This window comes from Durio zibethinus, chromosome 14 (genome assembly GCF_047325235.1).
Source record: "Durio zibethinus cultivar Kanyao isolate XHJ-2024 chromosome 14, ASM4732523v1, whole genome shotgun sequence".
In the NCBI taxonomy this organism is placed as follows: domain Eukaryota; kingdom Viridiplantae; phylum Streptophyta; class Magnoliopsida; order Malvales; family Malvaceae; genus Durio; species Durio zibethinus.
Window position 1 is genome coordinate 16,306,230 of NC_143175.1, and position 25,821 is coordinate 16,332,050.

General features: G+C 30.4%; 1 protein-coding gene, 1 long non-coding RNA gene and 1 other non-coding gene across 3 annotated transcripts; 2 read left to right on the forward strand and 1 right to left on the reverse strand.

Annotated features, from left to right (window-relative positions):
- Positions 1 to 416: 416 nt before the first annotated feature.
- LOC149515087 (small nucleolar RNA R71) lies at positions 417 to 523 on the forward strand. The gene has a single exon (XR_016327905.1). It is a non-coding gene; the product is annotated as a small nucleolar RNA R71 (small nucleolar RNA).
- Positions 524 to 16,035: 15,512 nt separating this feature from the next.
- Positions 16,036 to 17,899, forward strand: LOC111294012 (expansin-A4). The gene is made up of 3 exons (XM_022887135.2): positions 16,036 to 16,265; positions 16,571 to 16,889; positions 17,256 to 17,899. The coding sequence occupies exons 1-3, from the start codon at positions 16,118 to 16,120 to the stop codon at positions 17,563 to 17,565; spliced, it is 777 nt and encodes a 258-aa protein (XP_022742870.2). The 5' UTR covers positions 16,036 to 16,117; the 3' UTR covers positions 17,566 to 17,899.
- Positions 17,749 to 19,802, reverse strand: LOC149515088 (uncharacterized). The gene is made up of 2 exons (XR_016327616.1): positions 19,150 to 19,802; positions 17,749 to 18,596 (listed from the first exon to the last, which is right to left on the reverse strand). It is a non-coding gene; the product is annotated as an uncharacterized LOC149515088 (long non-coding RNA).
- Positions 19,803 to 25,821: the final 6,019 nt, after the last annotated feature.

Consider the following 25,821-nt stretch of genomic DNA (forward strand, 5'->3'; position numbering starts at 1 on the left):
ATTATAGGGATTGTTATTTAGCTTGGTTTATTGGATGTATTGGACTAATTCTACCTTAAATTGGCACCTTTTAGTAGAATGGGGTTATTCATAGGTATCACAGGAGACAAAAAAATTTTGTATAGCATTCATATGGTTGGCTTGGGATTGGTTTCCTAAAACTTCAATCTTTTTGGTGAGGGCAGTTAATTGGGAATTGATTGAGGAAATAGCATCTACTTCAAAACAATCAGCAGATTTTTTACTTACCTTTCTTTCTATTCTCCACTGGTAATTATTAGCAACCATCTATTTGATAAGCTTATTTACTTCCTTAGGAGTCTTGCTCATTGTTACCCCTTTAGCAGCTGACTCTAATGTGATTCTCATAAGTGGTATGAAACTATTGTAAATATCTGAATTTAAAGCCACTTGGGTAACCATGGTGTGGGCATTTCCTTAACAACTCCTTGAATCATTCCTATCCATCATATAGTGTTTCACCATTTGCTTGCAGAAATATGGTGATCTCATTCCTTAGTTTTGTTGTTTTTACTGATAAGAAAAACTTTGCTAGAAACTTTTAGACCAAATCATCCTATGTAATGATTGAACTAGATGGTAGTGATGATAAACAACTTTTCACATTGTCCTTAAGAGAAAAAAAAATAATCTTATTCTAATTACTTTATCAGAAACACCATTATAGCAAAAAGTATCACATAATTCAAGAAAGTTAGAAAGGTGGAGATTAGGATCATCACTTGGTAACCCTCCAAACTGCATAAAAGTTTGGACCATTTATATAATTAAAGGCTTTGTCTCAAAGTTGTTAGCCTAGATAATTGGTCTTCTAATGAATGGTTGAAAACCATTTGTATTAGGAACTACATTTCCTTAAGGTTCTTTGCCCTTCATTAGTTGCATTAGCCATGGGTATTGGTGCAGGTGGTGTTGATTGGCTTTTTCTTCTTATTCTCAAAGTTATTTCGATTTCTTGATCAACCGGATCTAACTCAACACTTTTTAAATCTATGTTCACAAAACAGAAAAGATCAAAAGAAAGCAAAAGAAAAGTAAATAAATAAAAGAAAAAAGTTTAGATTATAAGAAGCTAAGAATTTTTTATTGATATTGAGAACATTGCTATAATCCCCAACAACGATGCCAAAAACTTTATTATTACCTTTCATATAGCCTGTAAGTACACAGATCAAGTAGTAAATGGAAACATTCTAATATCATCTTCTTAGGGAATATAGATGGAAATGTTGGGTTGCTCTTCAAGTACTAATGGTGAAACCCTAAGATCTTATATCTAAACATTGAAAATTTAGGGTTGATTGCAGAATAAAGAAAAGTAAAGATTAAAAGTAATACGTAGGCTTAGATCTCACTTAATCAACTATCACTTGGTAAGTAGAAGAATATAGCCACAAAGAAAATCTAAAAGAACAACATTTGAAAGATTGGAAACAAGAAAGAGGGATTGCTGAATTGCTTATAGATGTTTGAAATAAAGATTGCATGAGAAGAAACTTATATAACAATAAAGAAAGTGGCAGCTGAATCTTACAAATAGTAAAAGAGTGCTTGAATCATTCTTGTTAATAAAAATAATGGTTTCTGAAATTAAGAAAAGAACACAAGATTTGAAATCTAAAAGTAATGCAAAAGAAATCTTGGAAAAAATGCTTCTTTAATTGAGAAAAAGAATTTAAAGAACAAGAACTTTGTTATTGGCAAATCTATCACCTAAGTCAATAACTCAACTAAAGAAATAAAGAACTAAAACTAAGAACTAAAAGAAAGAAGAGAAGTGAGGAATAAGATGATGAAATGGGGTGAATGACCTCCCTATTTAAAGTGAAGTGTACAAATTACAAGACTTTGGTTTTAATTCAAATACTAGGTGATAAGCTTGATCTTTATCTTTCAAAGAGGCATGACTAAATGGAACTTATCTTCCTTGAGTATGCTTGGCTGAATGGGACCTTGAAGATGCAATCTTGGCCTTTCATCATGTCTTGAAGCAATTTTGATTAATATCCCCTCACCAGGTTCAATTAGGATGGATTTCAAGAGCAAGAGTTTAAATTTCATTCAACTCTTGGAGAGATAAAGTTTTCTTCTAAGTAAAATTCTTCAAAGCTAAGTCAAATGTCTTGATAAACTTCAATATTTCTTGGCCAAATGTATCTAGCCTTTATTGTGGTGAAAATTGCATAAAGGCTTTCTTGGATGGAGTCTTGGTCGAATAAGATAATGCTTGGAGAGTCATGACTTTGCAAAATTAAGCTTCCCTTTTGCATAGCTAAATGGGTAGAGTCCTTATACAAACACAATTTCTTCATGGCCAAGCAAAAGAGTCATGCTTGGATCATGCTTCTCTTTGGCCAAACATGATAGAATCCAAGTTAGCTTGGATTTAAATGCAATCCTTCTTGGTATAGAAGTGGCTGAATACATCATGAAAAAGTCCTTGTGCAAGTGAAGCTCTGTGGGTGAATGAATGTGGATCAAGGTGGTTTGGCTATGAGCTTCCAAAAGATTAGGCCAAAATTGGTCCTTGTATGCTTGCATGCATGGATTACATGAAAATGATATCCGTGAGCATGAAACCCTAAAATCATGAAAATAACATAAAAAGCACAAAAAATCATCCAAAATGTTAACATTTAGCACCATTTTTAGCATGTAAAAATACTATATAATTTGGTGCTATCAACGCTTAAATATGCCTTATGCAGCACATCTACTTCGCATTAAGGCTTCCACACTAACACAAGAAATGCCTCTTGTGATCATATCTTACCTTACAATAAGGCCATTATACTATAGCCATCTCTGTGTAAAAGATCTTACAACACCAACAAAAAAAGATACCACGACACTATAACAAAGTGAGCCTTATTCATTACACTTAGCTATGACACTATAACAAGGCAAGCCTTACTTGCTAACTTAGTGCATGTACTATGATAATTTCTTAGTAGGAATTTTGCCTCTAATGTTGGCATACTCTCCCACAGTACAACTTCAAGTTAAGGATCATTTTTCCTTTCAGCGAACACAAAGGCACTACCTATTGTCTACATAGAACAATCGGCATACAAAGTTATTTGGTTCTCTTCGCTTTTCAATGTATGTGTGAATGAATTCTATGCCAAATGAAATAACCTCCACACACGCAAGAAAACCATTGTAGAAAGTTGCCTAGTATACTTAGCCTCCTTGAGAGAGTTAAGATAAAATTAGCATGATTTGAAAAAACACTTACTCAGCATAAATTGAGAAAAACTTTCACTCAACATAGTTTAAGCAAACTCTAACTTAGCATGATTCATGCAAATTTTAGCATCTATAGCAAGACATTATTCCTAGGTACTTAGTTAAAAACCATTAAGTCTGTGGCACAAGTAATAGTAAAGATTAGACTTGCAGCCACTAAAATAAGTTTGGATCACACAAACCTAGGAAACTAAGTGGATAGTTGTCACAGACAAGTCAAGATATCTAAGTTATAATGAAAGACTAAATCACCACAAGTCTTTTAACTTAACATTTCCATACAACAACATAGACCTTTATCCTATGTTGTCCCAGAAGTTAGACAAGCATATATTGACCAAATTCAAAACAAGTATAAGCAAAATGCAAAAAAAGAGTAGATGAAGAAATTCTTATTTTATTCATAACTAATATGCAAGTACAAAAATTCACAATAAATACAAACATAATACAAAAATGTGCAAAGTTTCAAGAACTAGTAGAGGCTAGATCAATGTCAGTAGCAAAAGTTAGAGCAACGTTAATTAAAGCCATTAGGCTACAATTGTACAAGAAGGAGTGGTGTTAGTCTCATGTCCAGCTAAAGCAAGTTCAACCATAAAACTTGTGGAAACCCACACCAACCTATGAGGTATTGTCTGTTTTAACTCAAAATTCTCACAATTTTATTGCATAAAAGGTGCCGCATAGATTTGTCTTTAGATCTCTACATATATATCATATCATATTCACACATTCTTTCAATATGAGATTGCAAGTGTCACAATCTCTCCACCTTTAAAGCTTCACATCCTTGTCAAATCAAATCCAGCCATAAGATTAAGATCACACTAGATGCTAGGAATCCAAAGGTAACCTTCTACCATATAGCAGTTAGTGACTCTTATGGCCCCATAATGTAGCATTTAGTTACTCCTATGTTGTAGCACTTGTTCCTGTCAACTGATGATTGCTCTGATACCATTTGTGGAGACTCACACCTAATCTACAAAGTATTATCCACTTTAACCCAAAAGTCTCACAGTTTTATTTCACAAAAGACACCTCACATATTTGGGTTTAGATTTCTACATATATATCATATCATATTTACAGATTCTTTCAATGTGGGATTGGGGGCATCATAATCTTTATGTCATGCCCTGAGATCAATACGCAGCATGACCATATGACTTTGAAGTAAAACTAACCTTCTTTCTTAACCATTCTAAAATTCTTCAATAAAATAATCTACCAAGTAAAATTTATATCTTTAAACTAACTAATGATACATCTCTACATATCCAAATACAAACTATATAAAACATAAAACCATTAATAAAATCTCATTGGCCGACATTGTCTCAAATGACTAGGTAATTTTTTCCATTTTGATCTTCTAGTTTCTTATAAGACTTATCATTTATTCATATACAAGGAGAAAGAAAAAAGGTAATGAGCAAACCACAACTCAACAAGTATAGACTCACATACCTTACCAGATCAAGCATCATTTTCAAACATATCATATAGATCATTCAAAACATTCGTCAAATCATTACGTCAAAACAATTCAAAGATCATCATTCTATCAAACATTTCGTAAATTCATAAATCAATGTCAAAACATGTCAATTCATAAATCATTACAAAATATGCTACCATTCAAATATTGTAATTAAACTAAATCATGGATCAATCATTAAAAATCATTGTAAATCATCTTCGTATACAAATCATTGATTAATCTTTAAAATCATCACGAATCATCATAAATCATTAGTTCATCTTTAGCTATGGTCACTATTATAACCCGTGACATTAGTCGTATCGATAATTTCATCATCATGATAATTGCTAACTATTTTAACCTGCTACCCATGGCCTAATACTAAGTACTATAACCTATTAGTCAAGGCCGTGGAACTAGTTTTTGTGTTAATGATCTCATTTTCCAATGATGTAAAAACGTAACTATCATAAAATCATTCTTTAAGCATAAATTATTTTTTCATTTCATTCATAAGCATGATCTATCATTTACATAGCAAAAGCTTAAAATAATCATATGCTTGCTCCTATTTCGTATATTGAAAATAATGAAATAAAATATTTACTCATTTAGAAACATACATATATATAGAGGTTTGAAAACAAGCAAAGTGTGTGAAATAATACTTACCTCCTTTCGATTCCACCACTTAGTTTTTCCCCCAGAATAATTAATGACCTATTCAAGATCATTTCAACATAATAGAAATTAGTCAACTCTTTTTAAGACCATATATACTTAAAAAACTAAGTTACACAAAAATGAACTCAACTAACTAATATTGGTAGCCTGACCTCCTTTAATTAAAATGACCATATCTCAAAATATCCAAATATGAATTAAGATCTCTTTAATGTTTTAGAAACTAAACTTGATAAGCTTTCTAACCATATATGATCCTTCTCGTAATTCCTTGTAGATTAATTGTAATCATTTTTACAATTCACTTCATATGCTGCTACCAAACAGTATGTATACCTTCTAATTAAAATTACATATTTATTCATGGGAAACTCTAAATTGAATTCCATTTGTTTTGTTGGAAAGTAGACTCAATAAGCTTTCCAAATATATATGGCTTAATCCATATTTTCTTGTATAAAATTTAAGACAATTTTCATAATTCATCACTAATGCTACTACCATGCAGCTTACACATCTTTAAGTAAAAATAAGACAACTCTTTATAGAAAATTCAGAATTGACTTCTGTTTATTTCATTGGAAAGTAAACTCAATAACTTTTCAAGTATATATAATACTTGTAGTAATAATCTATCCATTAATACAGAATTTTATTTTAATTCATTATTGTAGATTATAGCATCTCATCCAAAACCCAAAATTTTTCCTTTAACCTTTAAAAACTCAAATCTCTACTTTCAACCCTTAAAATCCATTCAATAATCATCATTAAATCTTAATAACATAAAATAAATAAAATCCAATAATTTACCCAAATTGATCATGAAGATTAATGAAAAGTTTCATAATTTTTCTTGATTTTTCTCTTATAACTTTAACTTCAAATAATAGCAACCAACGTGATATTTTCTCATATAAAAAGGGCATACACTCACCTTTAGGGAATTAATCTAATTGTAGCCTCTAATTTTGGATCATCAACTAGATTTTTCATACTCTCTAACCCCAAGGAAGATGAGAAAGAACAACTCTCATTTCCTTTATGTTTCACAATAGTTAGGTTTTCTTTCATATAATACCTCAACCTTTTTTCTTTTACTAATTAATCTCTTAATAAACTAATGGGCTTTGGTATTATCATTTGAGTTGGGATATTACATTCTCCCCTCCTTATAAAATGTTTCATACTCAAAACTTGATTTATATCCACATCTTATTCCTTAATTTCTGAAATCACTTCTCTTATCGTATGATTATTTCATTAAACTTTTACAGAGGTAACAATTCCTTCTCAAAGCTTGTTCTTTTCGATCAACCACTCAAGTAAGGTAGTTTCATTATGTTAAAACTTATAGCATTTTGAATTTTTAAATTCTCATATCCAACCATACAACTTGGATAAAAAATGTAATCTCTCAACATAGTTTTGTAACACATTATACACTAGATATCTGATGTGGCAAGACCCTTTATGTTGAACTTTTTTCACTTTACTAAAAATGTAAAATGTCCATACATAATATAAACTTAACATTCCTTGCTTTATAACCCTTGTAACACTTTTAATGATCACACATTTAAGTACAAATGATTAACCACTTGAACATATAAATCTTATCTCCAAATTTTGGCATAATTTTTTTGCTCACTTTAAACCATTCCTTAATGATTTATCAGCCATCTACCCCATAAATTCAAGAAATAAAAGTTTTTCTTCCATGTCCTTATCCTAATAAGTTTGAGACTTTTATAAAATCTCAAAATGAATCATTGACTGTTTGTCTAATGATTATTATTATAAATATGTTTCTCTTCAAGTCATGGTGTAAGCATTTCTTAGAAAATGTCAATCAATGATAAAGCCTCCCAAAAATAAAAGGAACACAAAATATTCTTACCCAAAAACCATTTGTCCTTATTTATTAAAGATTCATCACTTTCTCAACTAACAATAGCATAAAAAATTTCAAACTTAAATCAAATCAGGCTTCCACTACACACTTTGATATTTCATTCCAATAAAATTCTAACAAATTAATTTTCATAACATTGTTTTATAACAAGAAAAGCAAATGTCCTTAAAATTTCATATAATTTACTTCACATCGGATATTCATAACCATAACAACCTTAAAGTTGAATAACAATATCAACAAATCCTTTACTCACCAAAAAGATATCACATACTACTTTAATTTTTTTTTCTTCTTCATCGATAATATGAAATTTTCTATCGATTAACCTTTAGAATGCATATGAAATCGATATAATAGATCATATTCATAAATAATTACTTTAAAATTTTAAAATATCATTCAATCCCAACTCCAATATTCTATACATTTAATTCCAATAATGTACAATCATATTCTAATCTTAATTCATGATTAAGGATTCACTTAACACTTATCAAATAACTTTAAAATCTCGTTAAGTCGAAGGTTTTTTCTCAAACCCATAGGATCATTCTCCTAAATAATCCTTTAACGTATAAAATATGTCTCATTATAAATCGCATAAAAAATCTCTTTAACTTATAAAATCGCACTATGTCAAAGTAATTACACTTTCTCTTAACTACAAGATCCAAAAACAATATGTAAATATCAACAAAAATAATTACACCAAAAATTCATTGAATCATTGAATTCCTCAAAATTCATTGAAATTTTAACTACTCCAAAATTCATCAAATCATTTACTTATATTCACCACTATAGTTTATGGATCAAAATTATGTCCTTGAAAAATCATCACATTATCCAGAGGTCATCATCTAAATTCTTATAAATCTCCACATAATATATAGATCATAACCATGCTCATTAAATATCTCTTTCAATCCAAAAATCATAAGCTACATTCTTAGAAAATTACCATTAATCTCATTATCATAATTTAATTTCTTAGAAATTTCTAAAGATAATAATCGTTGTTCTTAAAAAATCTTCAAAATCATATTATAAGCTTTTTATTATCTCATATAGTTTAAAGACCATAACATGAACCCTTAGAAAATCTCCTAGAAACATAACTTAGGCTTTTAAAGAAAATATCATCATAATCTACAAATCATAATCTAACTCTTAAAAATTCTCCAAAGATCACAACCTAAGCTCTGATACCACTTTATGTCACACCCTAAAATCAAACATAACATGATCATATTACCTTGAAGTAAAATCCAAAAGTAATATAAAGCTTTCTTTATTAACCATTCTAAAATTATTCAATAAAATAATCTACCAAGTAAAATCTATATCTTTAATCTAACTAATGATACATCTCTATATATCCAAATACAAACTATACAAAATACAAAACCATTAATAATATCTTATTAGCCAACATTGTCTCCAATGATTAAGTAATCTTTCCATTTTGATCTTCTAGTTTCTCATAAGACTAATCATACTTATCATTTACTCATTTGTAAGGAGAAAGAAAAAAAGAAATAAGCAAACCATAACTCAGTAATAGGCTCACACACCTTATCGAATCAAGCATCATTTTTCATACATATCATATAATCATTCAAAATATTTGTCAAATCATAACGTTGAAACATTTCAAAGATCATTGTTCTATCAAACATTTCAAAAATTCATAAATCAATGTCAAAACATGCCAATTCATAAATCATTGCAACATATGCTACCATTCAAATATCGTAATCAAACCAAATCATGGATTAATCATTAAAAATCATCATAAATCATCTTCATATATAAATCATAGATCAATCTTTAAAATCATCAGAAATCATCATAAATCATTAGTTACATTCACTGCTATAAACTATGACATTGACCATATCGATAATTTAATCATCATGATCGTTGCTAACTACTATAACCTACTAGGTAGAGCTAAATGCTGATTATTATAACCTGTTAGCAGGGCGGTATGATCATGTCTATGCTAACTACTATAACCCATTATCCAGGGTCATAGAACTAGTTCTGGTATCAATGATCTTACTTCATAGGGATGTAAAAATATAGCTATCACAAAATCATTCCTTAAACATAAATCATTTTATCATTTTATTCATAAGCATGATCCATCATTTAAATAACAAAAATACAAAATAATCATATGCTTGCTTCTATTTTCATTTATCAAAAATAATGAAATAAAACATTTACTCATTTAGAAATATACATATATACATAAGTTTGAAAACAAACAAAGTGTGTGAGATTCTACTTACCCTTTTTTTATTCTACCACTTAGTTTTTCACCCAAAATAATTAATGGCCTATTCAAGATCATTTCAATAGAATAGAAATTAATCAATTCTTTTCAAGACCATATATACTAAAACAACTAAATTATACAAAAGTTAACTCAACTAACTAATACTGGCAGCCTGCCTTCTTACATTAAAATGACCATATCTCAAATTATCAAAATCAAAATAAAGATCTCTTTAATGCGTTGGAAACTAAACTTGATAAGCTTTCTAACCATATATGATCCATCTCGTAATTCCTTGTAGATTAATTGTAATAATTTTTACAATGCACATTATATGCTGCTGCTAGACAGCATGTATGCCTTCTAATTAAAATTACATACTCATTCATGGAAAACTCAAAATTGAATTCCGCTTCTTTTGTTAGAAAGTAGACTCAATAAGCTTTTCCAAATATATATGGCTTAATATGTAATTCCTTGTATAAAATTTAAGACAATTTTTGTAATTCATCATGGATGCTGTTACCATATACCCTACACATCCTTAAGTAAAAATAAGACAACTCTTCATAGAAAATTCAAAATCGACTTACATTTGTTTCCTTGGAAAGTAGACTTAATAAGCTTTCCAACGGTATATAATACTTGTAGTAATAATCTATCCATTACTATAGAATTTCATTTTAATTCATTGTTGTAGATCATAGCATCTCATCCAAAAAATAGAAATTTCTCCTTTAACCTTTAAAAACTTAAGTCTCTACTTTCAACCTTTAAAATCCATTCAATAATCATCATTAAATCATAATAACATAAGATAAATAAAACCCAATAATTTACCTAAATTGATCATGAAGATTAATGAAAGATTTCATAATTTTTCTTAATTTTTCTCTCATAACTTCAACTTTAAATAATAGTAACCAACATGAAATTTTTTTCTTAAATAAAAAGATGGCGTATACTCACTTTAGGGAATTAATCTGATTGTAGCCTTTGATTTCAGATCCTCAAATGGATTTTTCATGCTCTAGAACCCTAATGAAGATGAGAAAGAAGAATTCCCATTTCTTTTCTGTTTCACGATAGTTAGGTTTTCTTTCATATAATACCTCAGCCATTTTTTTTTTACTAATTAATATTTTAATAAATTGATGGGCTTTGGTATTAGTCTAGCTCAATTATCATTTAGGCTGGGGTATTGCTGAACTACTAGCCTAAAATTCCCTAACAGCAGTAGGTAGAGCATTCAAGTCAAGACCCCTCAAAACTTTACCAAAACCCCCACTTCCCCTCATCCTCTCCAATTAGGCTATATCTTCAAGATACTCCATGTTGAAGTCCTATGTTGGCATGTTCATCTTTGAAAAGTCCTTCACTTTTAAGTCTAAAGGCCCTAACTGAGCTAGAGCTAGTACATGGCTGAAAGGTTGTACTATTTGCTAGTGGCCAAACAACTACTAATCCATTCATCCTTCTACTTTGCCAACCTCATGGAAGACTTAACCTGCTATCCTTCTAACTCTGCCTTTAGCTTGGCCAACTCTTCTTCTAGTTGTTATGCCCAAGCTAAGCTCTAGTTCTTCTCTATCTTTACTTGGTTAGCACGAACAGTGATCACTACCTGCCCATATTGTAGTTTATTCTTCTCTTTTTCTACCTCCTTAATGTGAAAAGTCGTAACATCTAAGCACCATTGCATGGTAATGTTCTTTTTAGTGGCTATTTTCAACTAGGCCTTTAACTTCTTCACATTTTTCTACAAGATGGCATTCAAGGTTTTCAGACCTTTAATGGAAGCATCCTTCTCCCACAACAATATCTTCTGGTTGGCCCTAGCTTGAGCCTCCACCTAAAGTATCTCACCTGTGCCCCTCAAGTCTTCCACCAATAGCCTTATTTGCTCATAAAGGCCCATCTTATTAGCCAAAGATTGCACAATACATATAGTCATTGTTAACAACTCATTGAACACAAAAAAACAAGCAAAATTTACTAACTTTATTCATACTTACCTTAGCAACTAAACACAACTTAGCTTACAGGTTGTTAAAGATGGGGAATTATTGCACTTTTTCCCTAACAAAGCAAGGAAGATTAGTTGTGGCCCACAGGCATGTTGCCTCAATAGGGAAAAGGTTAGTGGGCCATTGGTTGACTGTAGTATAGTCTAAGAAGGACATTATGTCCAACCTATCGCTAGAATACTTAATGGTAAGTGCAGTAACTCTTAAGGTGACCTCCAACTCTTTATTCATAGACCTACTAATGTCGATGCTCACCACCACAAAAGGAATAACAATGGCCAGTGGAAAAGGTCCAATAGAAGCATGAGTGGCACTAGTAACAGAAATTATTATAAAATGCACCACTAGTGTTAACATTGGCATGTCTAAAGTAAAAAAAAAATGCACTTGATTCTGTGATTAAAGGCACTCCAAAGGCCTACTAACAACTACAGATTGAGCCCTACTAGAAATAGGCATTGCATTGCTAGGCGTGCTAGAACTCTTCATGGATTTCTTCTTTGCAGAAGGAAGATTGATGTGCAAAGATCTCTTCCCCCTCTACTTTTCTTACTGTAGTATCTTTTGAAGCTTTGAGGCATGATCCATCTTTGCAAAGCAAATATAAATATTAGAATTATTTAACTGTAATTATACTAAACAAAGTATAGCGAATTACCCTCAACAACAACCCAAACATCTAGCATGCTACTTGTAACTACCTTCACTACCTTTGTTACTCTCTTGCATGCCAATAAAGGCAACCACATTTGGTCTCTTCTCTATTATTTGCTGTACGCCACTAGTTGAGGGACTCCTTAGATGAGTCATAAATTTTTTAGGTTTCGTTGCTACCTTTTTCACTATAACATCACGCATAACAATCTCGCATCAATACCAATTGTTAACACAGGTAGTGCAATACTCAAAACAACAAACACAACCCACTTACATTTTTTTTCACCCAAACTCTTCTTGCTTTTGGGTGCCCATTCCTTTTCATCTTGGCCTCTCTCTTAGCCCAACACCTTCTAAATAGTAGTAGTGAAACCCTGATCCTCACTTGGGATGAGGTAGTAGTCACAAATGTTCTTTTGGGTGGCTAACTCCTTATAGGATAATTTCTCATCTTTTAGAGCATTCACCTATTTTAGGTCATCCTTACCAAGCTCTAGAGTCTCCTTCGTCAATGTATTGGCATAAGACCATTTAATTGTAAAAAGGAACTAACTGCATGCCAGGCACTTTAGTACGGACCACCACAAATCTGTTATAGAAAGGATGATTATTGGATGATAACTTTATCATGCATGACCGCCAACGGGCATGAAGATAGTACAACCACCCATTAATCTCCCTCAATATTTATAACACCAGAATCACATTCATTGAGGGAACTCATATATTCAAATGATAATAAATAAAGTTCATCACCATGATCACCCATGCGTTTAGTGCTATTTATGAGGCTACCAGATTAAATATAATCAACACCAACTTGAAAAGTAAATGCAATGGTAGGTGGAACCCATGGAAAAAATTGTGCACTGCCATCCTTCATTTGCCCTAATAATGCTTATGGTGAAACCCTTATGAGGCATTGAAATGGTATACATGGGATTTCCTAGATTAAAGGGCATGCAATTTAGGACTTGGTTCGCCATGCTTGGTGTTGCATTTGAATAATAAATATTTGGTGGTCATGCCTTTGAAGCTGGATCCTTGGGCTCTTTCACCACCATTTTCTTTCCCTTTGCTTTACCCTTGCTGTTATTAGGGGCACTAGCCTTAAAACTAGGAGCCTCTTACTTCCCTTATCACAATGACATGAATGTGGCTTCCACTACTTTGTGATATTTGGCCCCCGTAACCCTTACCCTAACTTTTTTCTCTTTTACCTTGATTTTTAGTGCTCGTAATGAGCACCCTAGTACCCTTATCATCACTTGAGCTCTTAATAAAAATGCTCTTCTTTGGTGCCATTTTCCTTGTAAAAGCCAAACAAACAATTATTTTTTACTTGCAAGTTGCAAATCCTATCCCTCCTATTTATACTTAGCCAAACAACACAATTGAAACAGTACAAACTAAAACACCATTTCAACTAGTCACAAAATGGTCTAGGTTAATTTCTAATTAAAGCCAACCTTTAGTTACTCACTTTTTTAAAAAGGCACATTTATTTCCCTTCATTGAACCTGTACAATTTAAAATTTAAAACCATTGATTGTATTTGACAACCCTTCAACCACATGGCACCATGTGTCTTACATAGCCACATTTCTTAGAAACATAGGCACATGTTCAATAATGCCCAACCACAACGCGGTCCATTTATGCACACAACGTACATTACATCAGTATTTAACAAAACATTTTTCTATGTCTTCACTTACTATTTCTTGTATCACTACAAAGCATACAACTAGTCGAAATAGTGTCCATTGGCAAACAAGGACATTTCATCACCATGACTCATTGAGATAATGACTTTTATCAAAAAAGGACACATCAGCAGTATAGTTAACCAAAACAACATCTTTTGCCAAACGAGGACCCGTCATCGCACACAACCTACCTAGGAAACATCCTATCAACAAGTGCTCTCTTTATGACTTTTGCCAAAGGTTGAAGGGCAATCACTTTATAACTTTTATGGGACAACTGTTGTACCTATTTACCTAGTCAACAAGGTAAACTCCAATGATCACCAAATCAACACACGCTCAATTGCCATGTCACCACACATAAAGCTTGACATCTAACTCCTTGTCGTGAAACGGGAACACCCTCGCCAATGAGGGACTAAACCCAAATACCTCTACTAACATCCCTTTAAGATATCATTTCAAAACAGACAAACTATCTTCCAACTTGCCTAAGGTCATTAAATGCAGCCCACTTATCTAGGATTATTAAATACAACCAACAATCACCCACATTGCCTCACCCCAAGCTCCGGGTAGACTCATCGTTAACTATCAACTGTCCTAGCATGTCTCCGATATTCCTTTCATATATAAGGTAAAAAAGAGGTCCAGGTACAATATGAACTAATTATTCTTTCTTTTGAAGCTTCCTCAATATTTATTGTTTTCCTTCTTCCTTACTAAACCCTAAAAACATTTTATTGACTTGAGCGTTGAAACACGTGCCAGAGAACCAACTTCGACGTCACTTGACTATACTTTTTTATTGTAGGTTCAAACTTCCTCTCACACAATAACCAAACCATTTCCCTCCAACTAACACCCCAAAACATCATTAACAAAATGAATAAATTGTATGTGTTCCAACAGGAAGTCATATAATTTTGCTACTAATTTCAAAAATAACAAAGACCATTTTATTATTAATCATAGTGATTGTAAGGATAGAAATTTAAGATTTCTTCATAAATTAGATTGTCAAATTACATATTACTATTAATATTTTTATATAAAAGAGATTGTAATTTGGGAATAGATAAAGAAATTGTAAATGTTAAAATTTAAATTCAAAATTTATTGAATGCTATTTTTTTAAGATGATTGTATGAAATAATTTAGTTAAACTTAAATTTTACTGATAATTTTTTCATTACACTATACTCCTACATAAACCACTATAATTCTTCCTATTTATCTAAAATTACTTATAGTTATTAGTAGCATAATTAGAAGCAAATATTCAAGCATGATGCAAACCTATCCGTACATTTGTAGACCCCACTTTTCCCTCCATTTCAAGCCCCTCCTTTTGACGGAAAATGGGGGAAAAAAAATAGGGTAAAAAAGGAAAGGTATTGTTGGGAGCAACTGGGCAAGAACTGTCATTGATGGCACAACTTGTAACTAAAGCAAAGCGATTTCATATCAGCCATGAAGGGCAGGCAGGCACCAAACTTCTTTTATGTCCTACTTCATAATTCCACTCCATAGCCGAACCTTTTCACCAAAGCCTCCACTTTTCATAATAAAAATGGTTAAGACCCAAGGGTAAATAAGTCATAAAAACACTGTAAAAAATAAAAAATATTCCTGTTTTATACATGTGACGTTAGATCACACAATTAAAAATAAGTTTTTTTCTCATAAATTTCATCCTACTCGTATCAAAATTAGAATTTGAAACTTACAAAAGTTAAAATCATGAACTCTAATGGTTGAGATCTCCTGTAATAGAAAAAAATTTTGAAATATGATTGAAGCCGAATGGGATTACCGCCAAGATAAAGGAGTAAAAAAGAAGTTCCTCTGCTGTAATTAACAAGAGACCAAAACTGCACTAATTAAGGAGATAATGATAATCTAGGATCTACAAAATTTTCCACTTTTTTGACAATGTTCCCTTCCTTTTTCTTTCACAATCTTTTTTTTTTCCTCTCCATAAATAGCAGTTCACACTCAACCTTCTCTTCACCACCCCTAACCCCTCAAACTTCAAGCATCCTATAGCTTTCCCTCTGTCTCTTTAGTCAAAAGAAAATGGCAATGGGGCGTGTTACTTGTTTGGTTTCTTTGCTTCTCATATTGGTGACTGTTGAAGCTAGAATTCCTGGTGCTTACTCTGGGGGTGCTTGGCAAACTGCCCATGCCACTTTCTATGGTGGCAGTGATGCTTCTGGGACAATGGGTACTTCTACATTAAAAATTGTCTTCCTTTCACCTCTTGAATTGTCATTTTTAGACTTAAAATTCCATTCTTTTTGCCCCTTCTTGTGGTTTAAGAAAGCCCCATTTTTTAGACTTCAAACTCTGCAGTCTGCCCCAAGAAACCAAAGAAATTTTGCTTCCTTTCTTAGAAAAGCCATTACATACAAAAAATTTTCAACTTTTCCAAATTAAACCTTGAAAATGCTTTAAACCCAGTTCTAATTCTCTAAACCAGGATGATGTCAACTACTTATCTGATATTTTCCCTCTTTTAATGATCTTCAGGTGGAGCTTGTGGCTATGGAAACCTATACAGCCAAGGCTATGGAGTTAACACAGCAGCTTTGAGCACAGCTCTATTCAACAATGGATTCAGCTGCGGTGCCTGTTTTGAGATAAAATGCACAAATGATCCACAATGGTGCCATTCTGGTAACCCTTCAATTTTTGTCACTGCAACCAACTTTTGCCCTCCAAATTATGCTCTTCCTAGTGACAATGGGGGATGGTGCAACCCTCCTCGCCCTCACTTTGATCTCGCCATGCCCATGTTCCTTAAGATTGCTGAGTACCGTGCTGGCATTGTCCCTGTCTCCTACCGCAGGTAAAAAAAAAATAGGACTTCCCCTGTTTTTTCAGTGCAAATTTTTGTCATTTTTGAGTTGGTTGATAACTTTTTCATATGTTTTATATTCATTTAAAATATAACGAAGTTTTATGTTTAGTTGTGAAACGATCCTCTTCTTTCATTAAAGTTTGGATTCGTTTAATACTAATTCATTAGTTTTTTTGGCCCTACATTCTATCCTTCACAATCTGAAACCGATTGAAGTTTAACCCACATTCCCGTAATTCACGAGATTCCTGAGAAACAAACAGAATCCAAGATAAACAAAAAGAGAAAGACCCAACCTTCACTTTTCCTTGAAGCTGATAGAAAAATATTCCTTACTTTTTTATTATTCTCCAGGGTGCCATGCCGGAAACAAGGAGGAATCAGGTTCACAATCAACGGTTTCCGCTACTTCAACTTGGTCCTAATCACCAACGTGGCAGGTGCTGGTGACATCGTGAAGGCAAGCGTGAAAGGTTCGAAAACAGGGTGGATGAGCATGAGCCGAAACTGGGGCCAAAACTGGCAATCCAATGCCGTTTTGGTTGGCCAATCACTTTCTTTTAGGGTCACTGGCAGTGATCGTAGGACCTCTACTTCATGGAACATTGTCCCTTCCAATTGGCAGTTTGGTCAGACTTTCACCGGCAAAAATTTCAGGGTCTAATCTAATTTTACAAGGTTTTGTTTTTTGGGTTTTAATATCTTAGTTTTTTTTTTGCTGGAAAACGAGAGAAAGTGTGTGTTGAAGATTGTTTTGACGGAGGAGTAAAATGGGTTCTTACTTCGGATCAAAGAAAAAAAAAAAGGTTCTTACTTCTTATGGCTAATGGCTTTTTAGTTTTCACTGTTTTTCTTTTTTTTGGTCAAAGGGGTGAGAGGGTAAAGGTAAAAAAAAAAAAAAAATGAAATGCAATGGGGGCTGAAGTGGCTTGGAAAGTTGTAGCCCGCAGCTTTGATATAATATATATTTAATTTAATGAAAGAAGTGTTTTAATTTACCAATGTTTCTAGTGTTTTTAGATGATTCGCTTGAAATTTACGATGTTAATTTTATTTTGTTATGCTTTCTATGTTGGAAAATAAAGGGGAGTACATAAAAAAATAAAAAGAAATTACTTTCAAGGAAGATATAATATATTCCTTTTCCTTTGATTAAAAAGAAAAACAAAAGTGCAAGTGTAAAGGAAAGTGAAACAAAGAATGGCAATGCGGCCATTTTTTTCCATTGATGAAAACAGAAGTATTTTAATCTTATTATCATTTTCCTTTTTCAATTGACAAAAAAAAAAATCCAAGGATCTTTAATGTATGGTATTGGTAATGTATTCTTTTATCTACCACGAACATGACTAAGTCCCAAAATTCATAAAAAAAAATTGACCAAAAAACTCTTCTATATGAAAAAAAAAAGAAACTAAGTAATGATACATAGGATTCTTCTATGATATAGCCGTAATAGGTTCATTAGATTCTCATGTTGCATTTGAATGTCTTTTTTGGACTGCCTAGGCTAATACCAACATTTAGGAGTGCATTGATCTCTGCTTTATCACTTTTGTTCTGGTGTTGACTAATGAACTTAAGCTCGAACCAGCTGTTCTGTTCTTAAACCAGAATAGCAGCACAACAATCATTGAGTTGATGTCTATTCACTTGGCTCAAAGATATCTTTGTCTTACTCCAATCTCCTGATAGCTGGCAATTAGACTTCAATTTCAACAGTGTGGTAACTCTCTTGGTTGTGACTGTAAACTAAAATTGCTGTCAAATTTATCGCAACAAAATTATTGATCTGAAAGTACAAGTTATGGTCTCTGGTAAATTGGAAAATACTCAGGTTGAACTTTCTTTATTTTTGTTAGCTCCTCAGCCCACTGCCCTGAGACTTCCACTTCATTCTAATCATTCTGTCCAATATTTTGCTTAGCTTGTCAATCCATTTCTAAACTAGAAGTAAACCCAGTGTCAAATTTTCAACATGCAGTTCAGATTTTTATTTAAGACCAGGAAAGTAAACAGAGCTTAAAATCTTGGAATTTGAAGAAAATTTTTATGATTTTCTTGCAAAACTGTGACTTGAGAAGTTAACAGTTAAATTTTAAAAAGCTAATTTTTTAACCCAAATTTCAGTTTAGATCAGAAAACTTTAATCCCTTTAACCCAAATTTCAATCTCGACTAAAAACTACTGACTATAAAGCCAAATTAACCTAAATGAGATTACCAGGACAAAAAGGAGATATACATACGGTAAATAACAAGAAATGTGAGATGGTAGCAGTAGACAAAAAAGGGATAGAATTTGCCCTTCACCAATGGATACCATCACCATCCCGCCGGTTGTCTGGCCGCTGCTTAATTCTGCTTCTTTGTTTCCAAAGAAGCAAAATCAAGCTTTTTATTTCTGCACTGTTGCTAAAGAAACAAAGCATTAAAAAACCATTGCTTTCTTTCCTAAAAATGCAACAAATGCAAATATTACCAAAAGCCGAAAAAAAATTAAGGGATAAGGGCTCATATCAAGTGTAAAGATTAGATTTTAAGTCATTGTGGGAAAAACTCAGATTCAAAATGGGAAGAAAAAGATAAAAAGTAAAGATAAAAAAGAAAAATTTTGAGACACCGAAGCCTTCAAAGAAAGGCGGCGTCTTCAAGTTTTCCCTTTTTTTTATCTTTTTTTTTTTTATATGATCCCACTCAAGCCTCTCTCATTTTAATCATAGCCCTTTGTTTGCCCCGTTGTGAGATTATTTTCAGAAAGGAAAATTTTAAGAGAGAATCTTAGCAGAAGAAGTTTTTCAAAATGCAAAACTCCGTGATACACAGGGTTCTTGAAGCTGGGGATTTTTGGTGCAGTTGAGGAGGCGATTAGGGTTTAGAATTGGGAGATTTAAGATGGGTTTTTGTTATGTATTTATAATGGGTTTTGGGCTAGGGTTAGAGTTTTAGTTAACAGAGCCCATCGCTTCAGCATTTTTAATTTCCTTGGGCTTCTTCGCCCTTCTCCTCTTCCTGTCTTTTTTAGGCAAAAATTTCATAATAATAATAATAATAATAAAAGATAAAAAAAAAAAACATATTTGTTTATACTATTTATACTTTTTTTTGGTAAATATTAGTGTTGGATTAAGTATTTTTTATTATTATATGATATCTCATTATTAAGGTTTTAAGGTCATATTTGAAATGTAAAATTATGATAGGATAAAATAAGATAATAATATTATGAATAGAATTAGATTAAATAATATCATTATATTTTATGTTTGATATATGTAAAAATTATGATAAAATAATTTATTTATTTATTTGTCAAAATTATCATTTTTTAAAGATTATATAATTTAAATTATTGATATAATTTTTAAAAGTATAATTGAACATATAAATTTAATTTTATGAATTAAAAATAATTCTTTTAACTTAGAGAGGATTAAATTACATTATGCTAAGAGGATATTAATCCTTCTTGTAATATTTATCTCTCTCTTTAGATACAAATCAAACATAATATAAGATAATTATTATTTTATCCAATTAATAATCTTACATATCAAATATGAGCTAAGTGTATTATTATTGTTGTCAATTAAATTGAGCCATTTTCTAGTAAAATAAATATGACATATGACTCCAAGGTTTTTCTTTTTTCTATTATTTTTGCTCATCATTTGGGAGAAAAAAACTCTGCTGCAAACGCCATGTTATTGCCTTAATGATGAACTTGATATTTCTCTAGAATAAGCAACTTGAAGATCTAAACAAGCTTTACCTTTTTGCATTGTTCAAACGGTCAAAATCATCGTAAGTAGCCATGAATCCATGCGTTACCATAAGTCCAAAATTTTTTTATTTTTTCATATTTAATTAATTAGTTTTTTATAGTAAAATTCATATAATTAAAAAAAACGATAAATAACTAAAAAACAAATAGAAATAACATATATTTAATTCGATTTATTTATTTTTAATGAAAGTTTTCTACTTTTTAAAAAGATAAAAAAAAACGAAAAAAATGAAAAGAAAAAAGCAAAGAAATAAAACAAAAAAAGACTTCGTAGAGTATGTTATACGAACATTTTTATAAAGCTTAAAATATTATTTTTTAAAATTAAAATATTAAATAATCATTTTATTAATATAATATATACTTGTTATCAAATAATCAAATATTAATTGTTATGATATTTTTATCAACCAACACAACTTGCTGAAGAATTGATTTAATAAAAAATTTGTAAAAATATCATAGATTCATTAAATTAAGATATTAAATAATAATTTTATTAGTATATAAATAAAAATATAAAATCAAATAAATAATTAAAAATATATTTATATATTCAAGTGGGAGAAAAAATCCCAAAGTCGTTTATGACTTGACTCAAATTTTTGAAAAAAAAAACTCAATTCAATCTTAACCTTTTAGAAAAAATACATTTATCGAATCTAGAAATCCATTAAATATGGTGTTTTGTCATATACACCTACATTAACATTTTTCTTAAAAAAATTATTGACAAATTTCTTTTGTTGAGAAATGTTTTTAATTAAAAAAAAAGTAAAAAAAAAAAAGATAAAAGGCAAAAAGAAAAACGAAATTAGGTGCTATATATACACATTCGTTGATTTTTTTAATAAAAAATTATCTAATTTGAAAAAAGAAGGAAAAACCTTAAAAAAGGAAAAATAGATGAAAACCAAAAAAAAAAAAAAAATTGTGTTCACATGCAACATTAGCAATAATAAGGTTTTATTAAAAAATTTATGTTATGAATTAAAAATATAAAACTAAAAAAATCCAAAAAAAGGAAAAAAATCAAATTCGGATGTGAAGCCAACACATCCACTAGTATAATTTTCTTTTAAAAATGATCAAATTAAAAAAAAATTAAACATATATTTTTAATAATAATATCAAGTGACCCATAAGAAAAGGTCAAAATATAAAAAACTATTAAATATTAAAAAAAATAATAGAAAAAAAAAGAGAAAAAAATAAGTAAAAAATCAAATGACTCGACAAGTTTTATATTATTGATATAAAGTGGGTTTGACAAAAAAAAATATCAATTATGTAAAAAATAAAAAAAAATAAGTTTTAAAAAAAGAAAAATAATAAACATGTCATGTACCTTTAATAGCAAGTGAGTTTCAAAATAAAATTAAAACAAGAAAATTTTCTTTAAAAAAATTTAAAAAGGAAGAAGTAGAAAAAAATAAGGAAAATTGGTATAAGTGAGTGCCACAAAAAAATTTATTTTAAAAATATTGAATATAATAAAAAATTAAAAATGGGTGAAAAAATAAAACCAAAAGATAAATTTAAAAATTGCAAGCTCCAAACCTTTTTAAACAAATTACAAAAACAAAAAGCCAAGAGAAAAATAAACCAATTGAAAAACAAAATTTGAATCTCACACCTTTAAAAACAAAAAAGGATGTGAGCCCATATCCTTAAAAAAAATTTTTAAAGGTGGAGCTCAACATAAAATTAAACAAAAATCAAGAGACTGCCATGTAGGAGGTTGCACAACCGGTATGTGACACTTTTTACTATAAATTTGCAGCATTTTATAAATTCATCCAATAGTCTAAAATTCATTTTTGTTTTTGTTTCAATGAACACACTTTCACCTTGGATCAAGATTCTCAATGTGATCCAATCGTCCAAATTGTTTATTGCCAAATATGTGATTTTTAAAACTCTTGGATTAATTTAAAAGATCATTTTGCCCCTAATACAAAATTTTTGATCTTTAGGCCATTTTCATAGAAATCGATGCTCTCATATTCATTTTTATAGTTTTAAAGCACGAAAAATCATAAAATAATATGAAACTAAATTTTGAAAAGTTTCATGAAAATCAAGCCTAAAAAATGTCAAATTACAAAATTACTTTTAAGGATATTTTACTAATATCACACCTCTCGAGATGTTGCTATGGTTTTGAATGCTCTAAAAAACATCAAATATTTTAAAATCATGTTCTAGAAAGTTTCACAAAAAACCAACCTTAGGAAGGTTAAATTATAAAATTACCTTAAAGGGTATTTTAGTAATTTTATACTATTTAAGGTGCAATCAAAGTTTTCAAAATTCTAAAATTCAAATAATATCAAACCATAACTTAGAGTGTTTCATGAAATTTTGACCTTAGGAAGGTCAAATTATGAAAATACCTTGTAATTTCACACCTCCAATGATTAGGTTTTTAATGCATCAAAAATCCTAAAAACACAATTCAATTATGATATGAAAATTTTCCTAAAAATTCAACTTCGAGAAAGCAAAATTACGAAAATACCTGTAAAGGTTATTTTGATAATTTTACCTTTCTCAAAGTGCAATCAAGGTTTTTGGTGCTTCAAAATCATAAATTTCAATCTTAATCCATATTGGTTCCAATTTTATTGTCACAAATTCATTCAAGGGTCCAAATTTCATTCTTGTTTTTGTTTCAAGGAGCAAAATTTCACCCTTTGATCAAAATTTCCAATGTGATCCAACAATCTAGATTGTTTACTACCAAAGATTTTATTTTTAAAGCTTAAAGCATCAAGTAAAAAGACCATTTTGCCTCTAATATAAAGTTTTCAGTATTTGGGCTACTTTCGTAGAAATCAATGCTCTCATATTCATTTTTGTAATTTTAAAGCACAAAAAAATGAAATAATATGGAACTAAAATTTGGAAAGTGTCGAGAAAATCGGACCTCAAGATGGTCAAATTATGAAATTACTCTTAGAGGTATTTTGATAATTTCATACCTCTCAAGGTGCTGTCATGATTTTGAATGCACCGAAAATCATCAAATATTTTAAAAGCATGATCTAAAAATTTTTGTGAAAAACCAAACCTGGAAAGGTGAATTTATGAAATTACTCTTTAAGAGTATTTTGAAAATTTCACTCATTCTAAGATAAGATCAAGGTTTTCAAAATTCTAAATTTCATCAAATAATATCAATCCATGATCTGGAGGGTTTCATGAAATTTCAACTTGGAAAAGTCAAATTACGACAATATCCTTAAAGGTATTTTTGTAATTTCACACCTTTCAAAGTGTGATATAGGTTTTTAATGCATAAAAAATCCTTAAAAAAATCAATTATGATTTGAAAATTTCATGAAAGTTCAACTTCAAAATGGCCCAATTATGAAAATATCCTTAAAGGGTATTTTGGTAATTTTACCCTACTCAAAGTGCAATCAAAGCTTTTAATGCTTCAAAATCACAAATTTCATTTTTAATCCACATTGGTTTCAATTTGATTGTCACAAATTCATCCAAGGGTCCAAAATTCACCTTTATTTTTGTTTCAATGAGCAAACTTTCACCCTTGGATCAAGATACCCAATGTGATCCAACGGTCCAGATTGTTTACTGCTAAAAATATGATTTTTAAAAATCTTTGATTAAGTGAAAAGACCAATTTGTCCATAATACAATGTTTTTAGTCTTTAGCCCATTTTCTTAGAAAGTCGACGTTCATGTGTTCATTTTTGTGATTTTAAACCATCAAAAATCTTAAAAGAACATGAAAATAAATTTGCAAAATTTCATGAAAATCCAACCTTAAGAAGGCTAAATTACGAATTACCCATAAGGGGTACTTTTGTAATTTCACACCTTTCGAGGTGTTGCATTGGTTTTAAATGCACCAAAAATAATCAAATATTTTAAAATCATGATATGAAAAGTTTTATGAAAAATCAACCTCGAAAAAGTTAAATTACGAAATTACCTTTAAGGGATATTTGATAATTTTACACCTTCCAAGATGCGATCAACATTTTCAAAATCTAAAACTCATCAAATAATATTAAACCATATCTGGAGCATTTTTGCGAAATTCTGACCTTGGGATGGTGAAATTATGAAAATATCTCTAATGGTATTTTTGTAATTTAACACATCCCTATATGTGATCTAGGTTTTTAACATAACAAAAATCCTAAAAAAAAAAATTCAATTATGATCTAAAAATTTTCACTAAAATTCAACTTCAAAAAGGTCAAATTATGAAAATTCTCCTAAAAGATATTTTGGTAATTTTACTCTTCTTGAAATGCTATATGGGTTTTTAGTGCTTAAAATCACAAATTTTAACTTTAATCCACATTGGTTTCAATTTGATTGTCATAAATTCATTTAAGGGTCCAAAATTCACCCTCGTTTTTGTTTCAAGGAGCAAACTTTCGCCCATGGATCAAGATTCCCAATATGATCCAACGGTCTTGATTGTTTACTACAAAAGATGTGATTTTTAAAACTCTTGGATCAAGTAAAATGATTGTTTTACCCTTAATACAAAGTTTTTGGTCTTTAGGCCATTTTCCTAAAAATCGATGCTCTCATGTTCATTTTTTTTATTTTAAAGCACCAAAAATCATGAAATAATATGAAATTAAATTTTGGAAAGTTTTAGTGAAAATATGACTTTGGGAAGATCAAATTACAAAATTACCCCTAAAAGGTAGTTTGCTAATTTCACACCTATCGAAATGCTGTCATTTTTTTGACTGCATAAAAAATCATCAAATACTTTAAAAGTATGATCTGAAAAGTTTCATGAAAAATCGACCTCGGGTGATCAAATTACAAAATTACCCTTAAGGGGTATTTTGCTAATTTAATGTCAAGATATTCAAAATTTTAAAAATCATTAAATAATAACAAACCATGATTTGAAGCGTTTTGCAAAATTTTGACTTTTGAAAGGCCAAATTATGAAAATAACCTTAAGAAAATTTTATAATTTCACACATCTCAATGTGTGATATGGGTATTTAATGCAACAAAATTCTTTAAAAAAATTTCAATTATGATTTAGAAAATTTCAAGAAAGTTCAACTTCAAAAAAGTCAAATTACTAAAATACCCTTTAAAGGGTATTTTGGTAACTTTATCATTCTCG

Bases quoted from the DNA above. Each gene is read 5' to 3' on its own strand.
- LOC111294012 (XM_022887135.2), top strand. From the start codon at position 16,118: ATGGCAATGGGGCGTGTTACTTGTTTGGTTTCTTTGCTTCTCATATTG. The intron at 16,266-16,570 runs GTACTTCTACAT...AATGATCTTCAG, and splicing joins TGATGCTTCTGGGACAATGG to GTGGAGCTTGTGGCTATGGA. The intron at 16,890-17,255 runs GTAAAAAAAAAA...ATTATTCTCCAG, and splicing joins GTCCCTGTCTCCTACCGCAG to GGTGCCATGCCGGAAACAAG.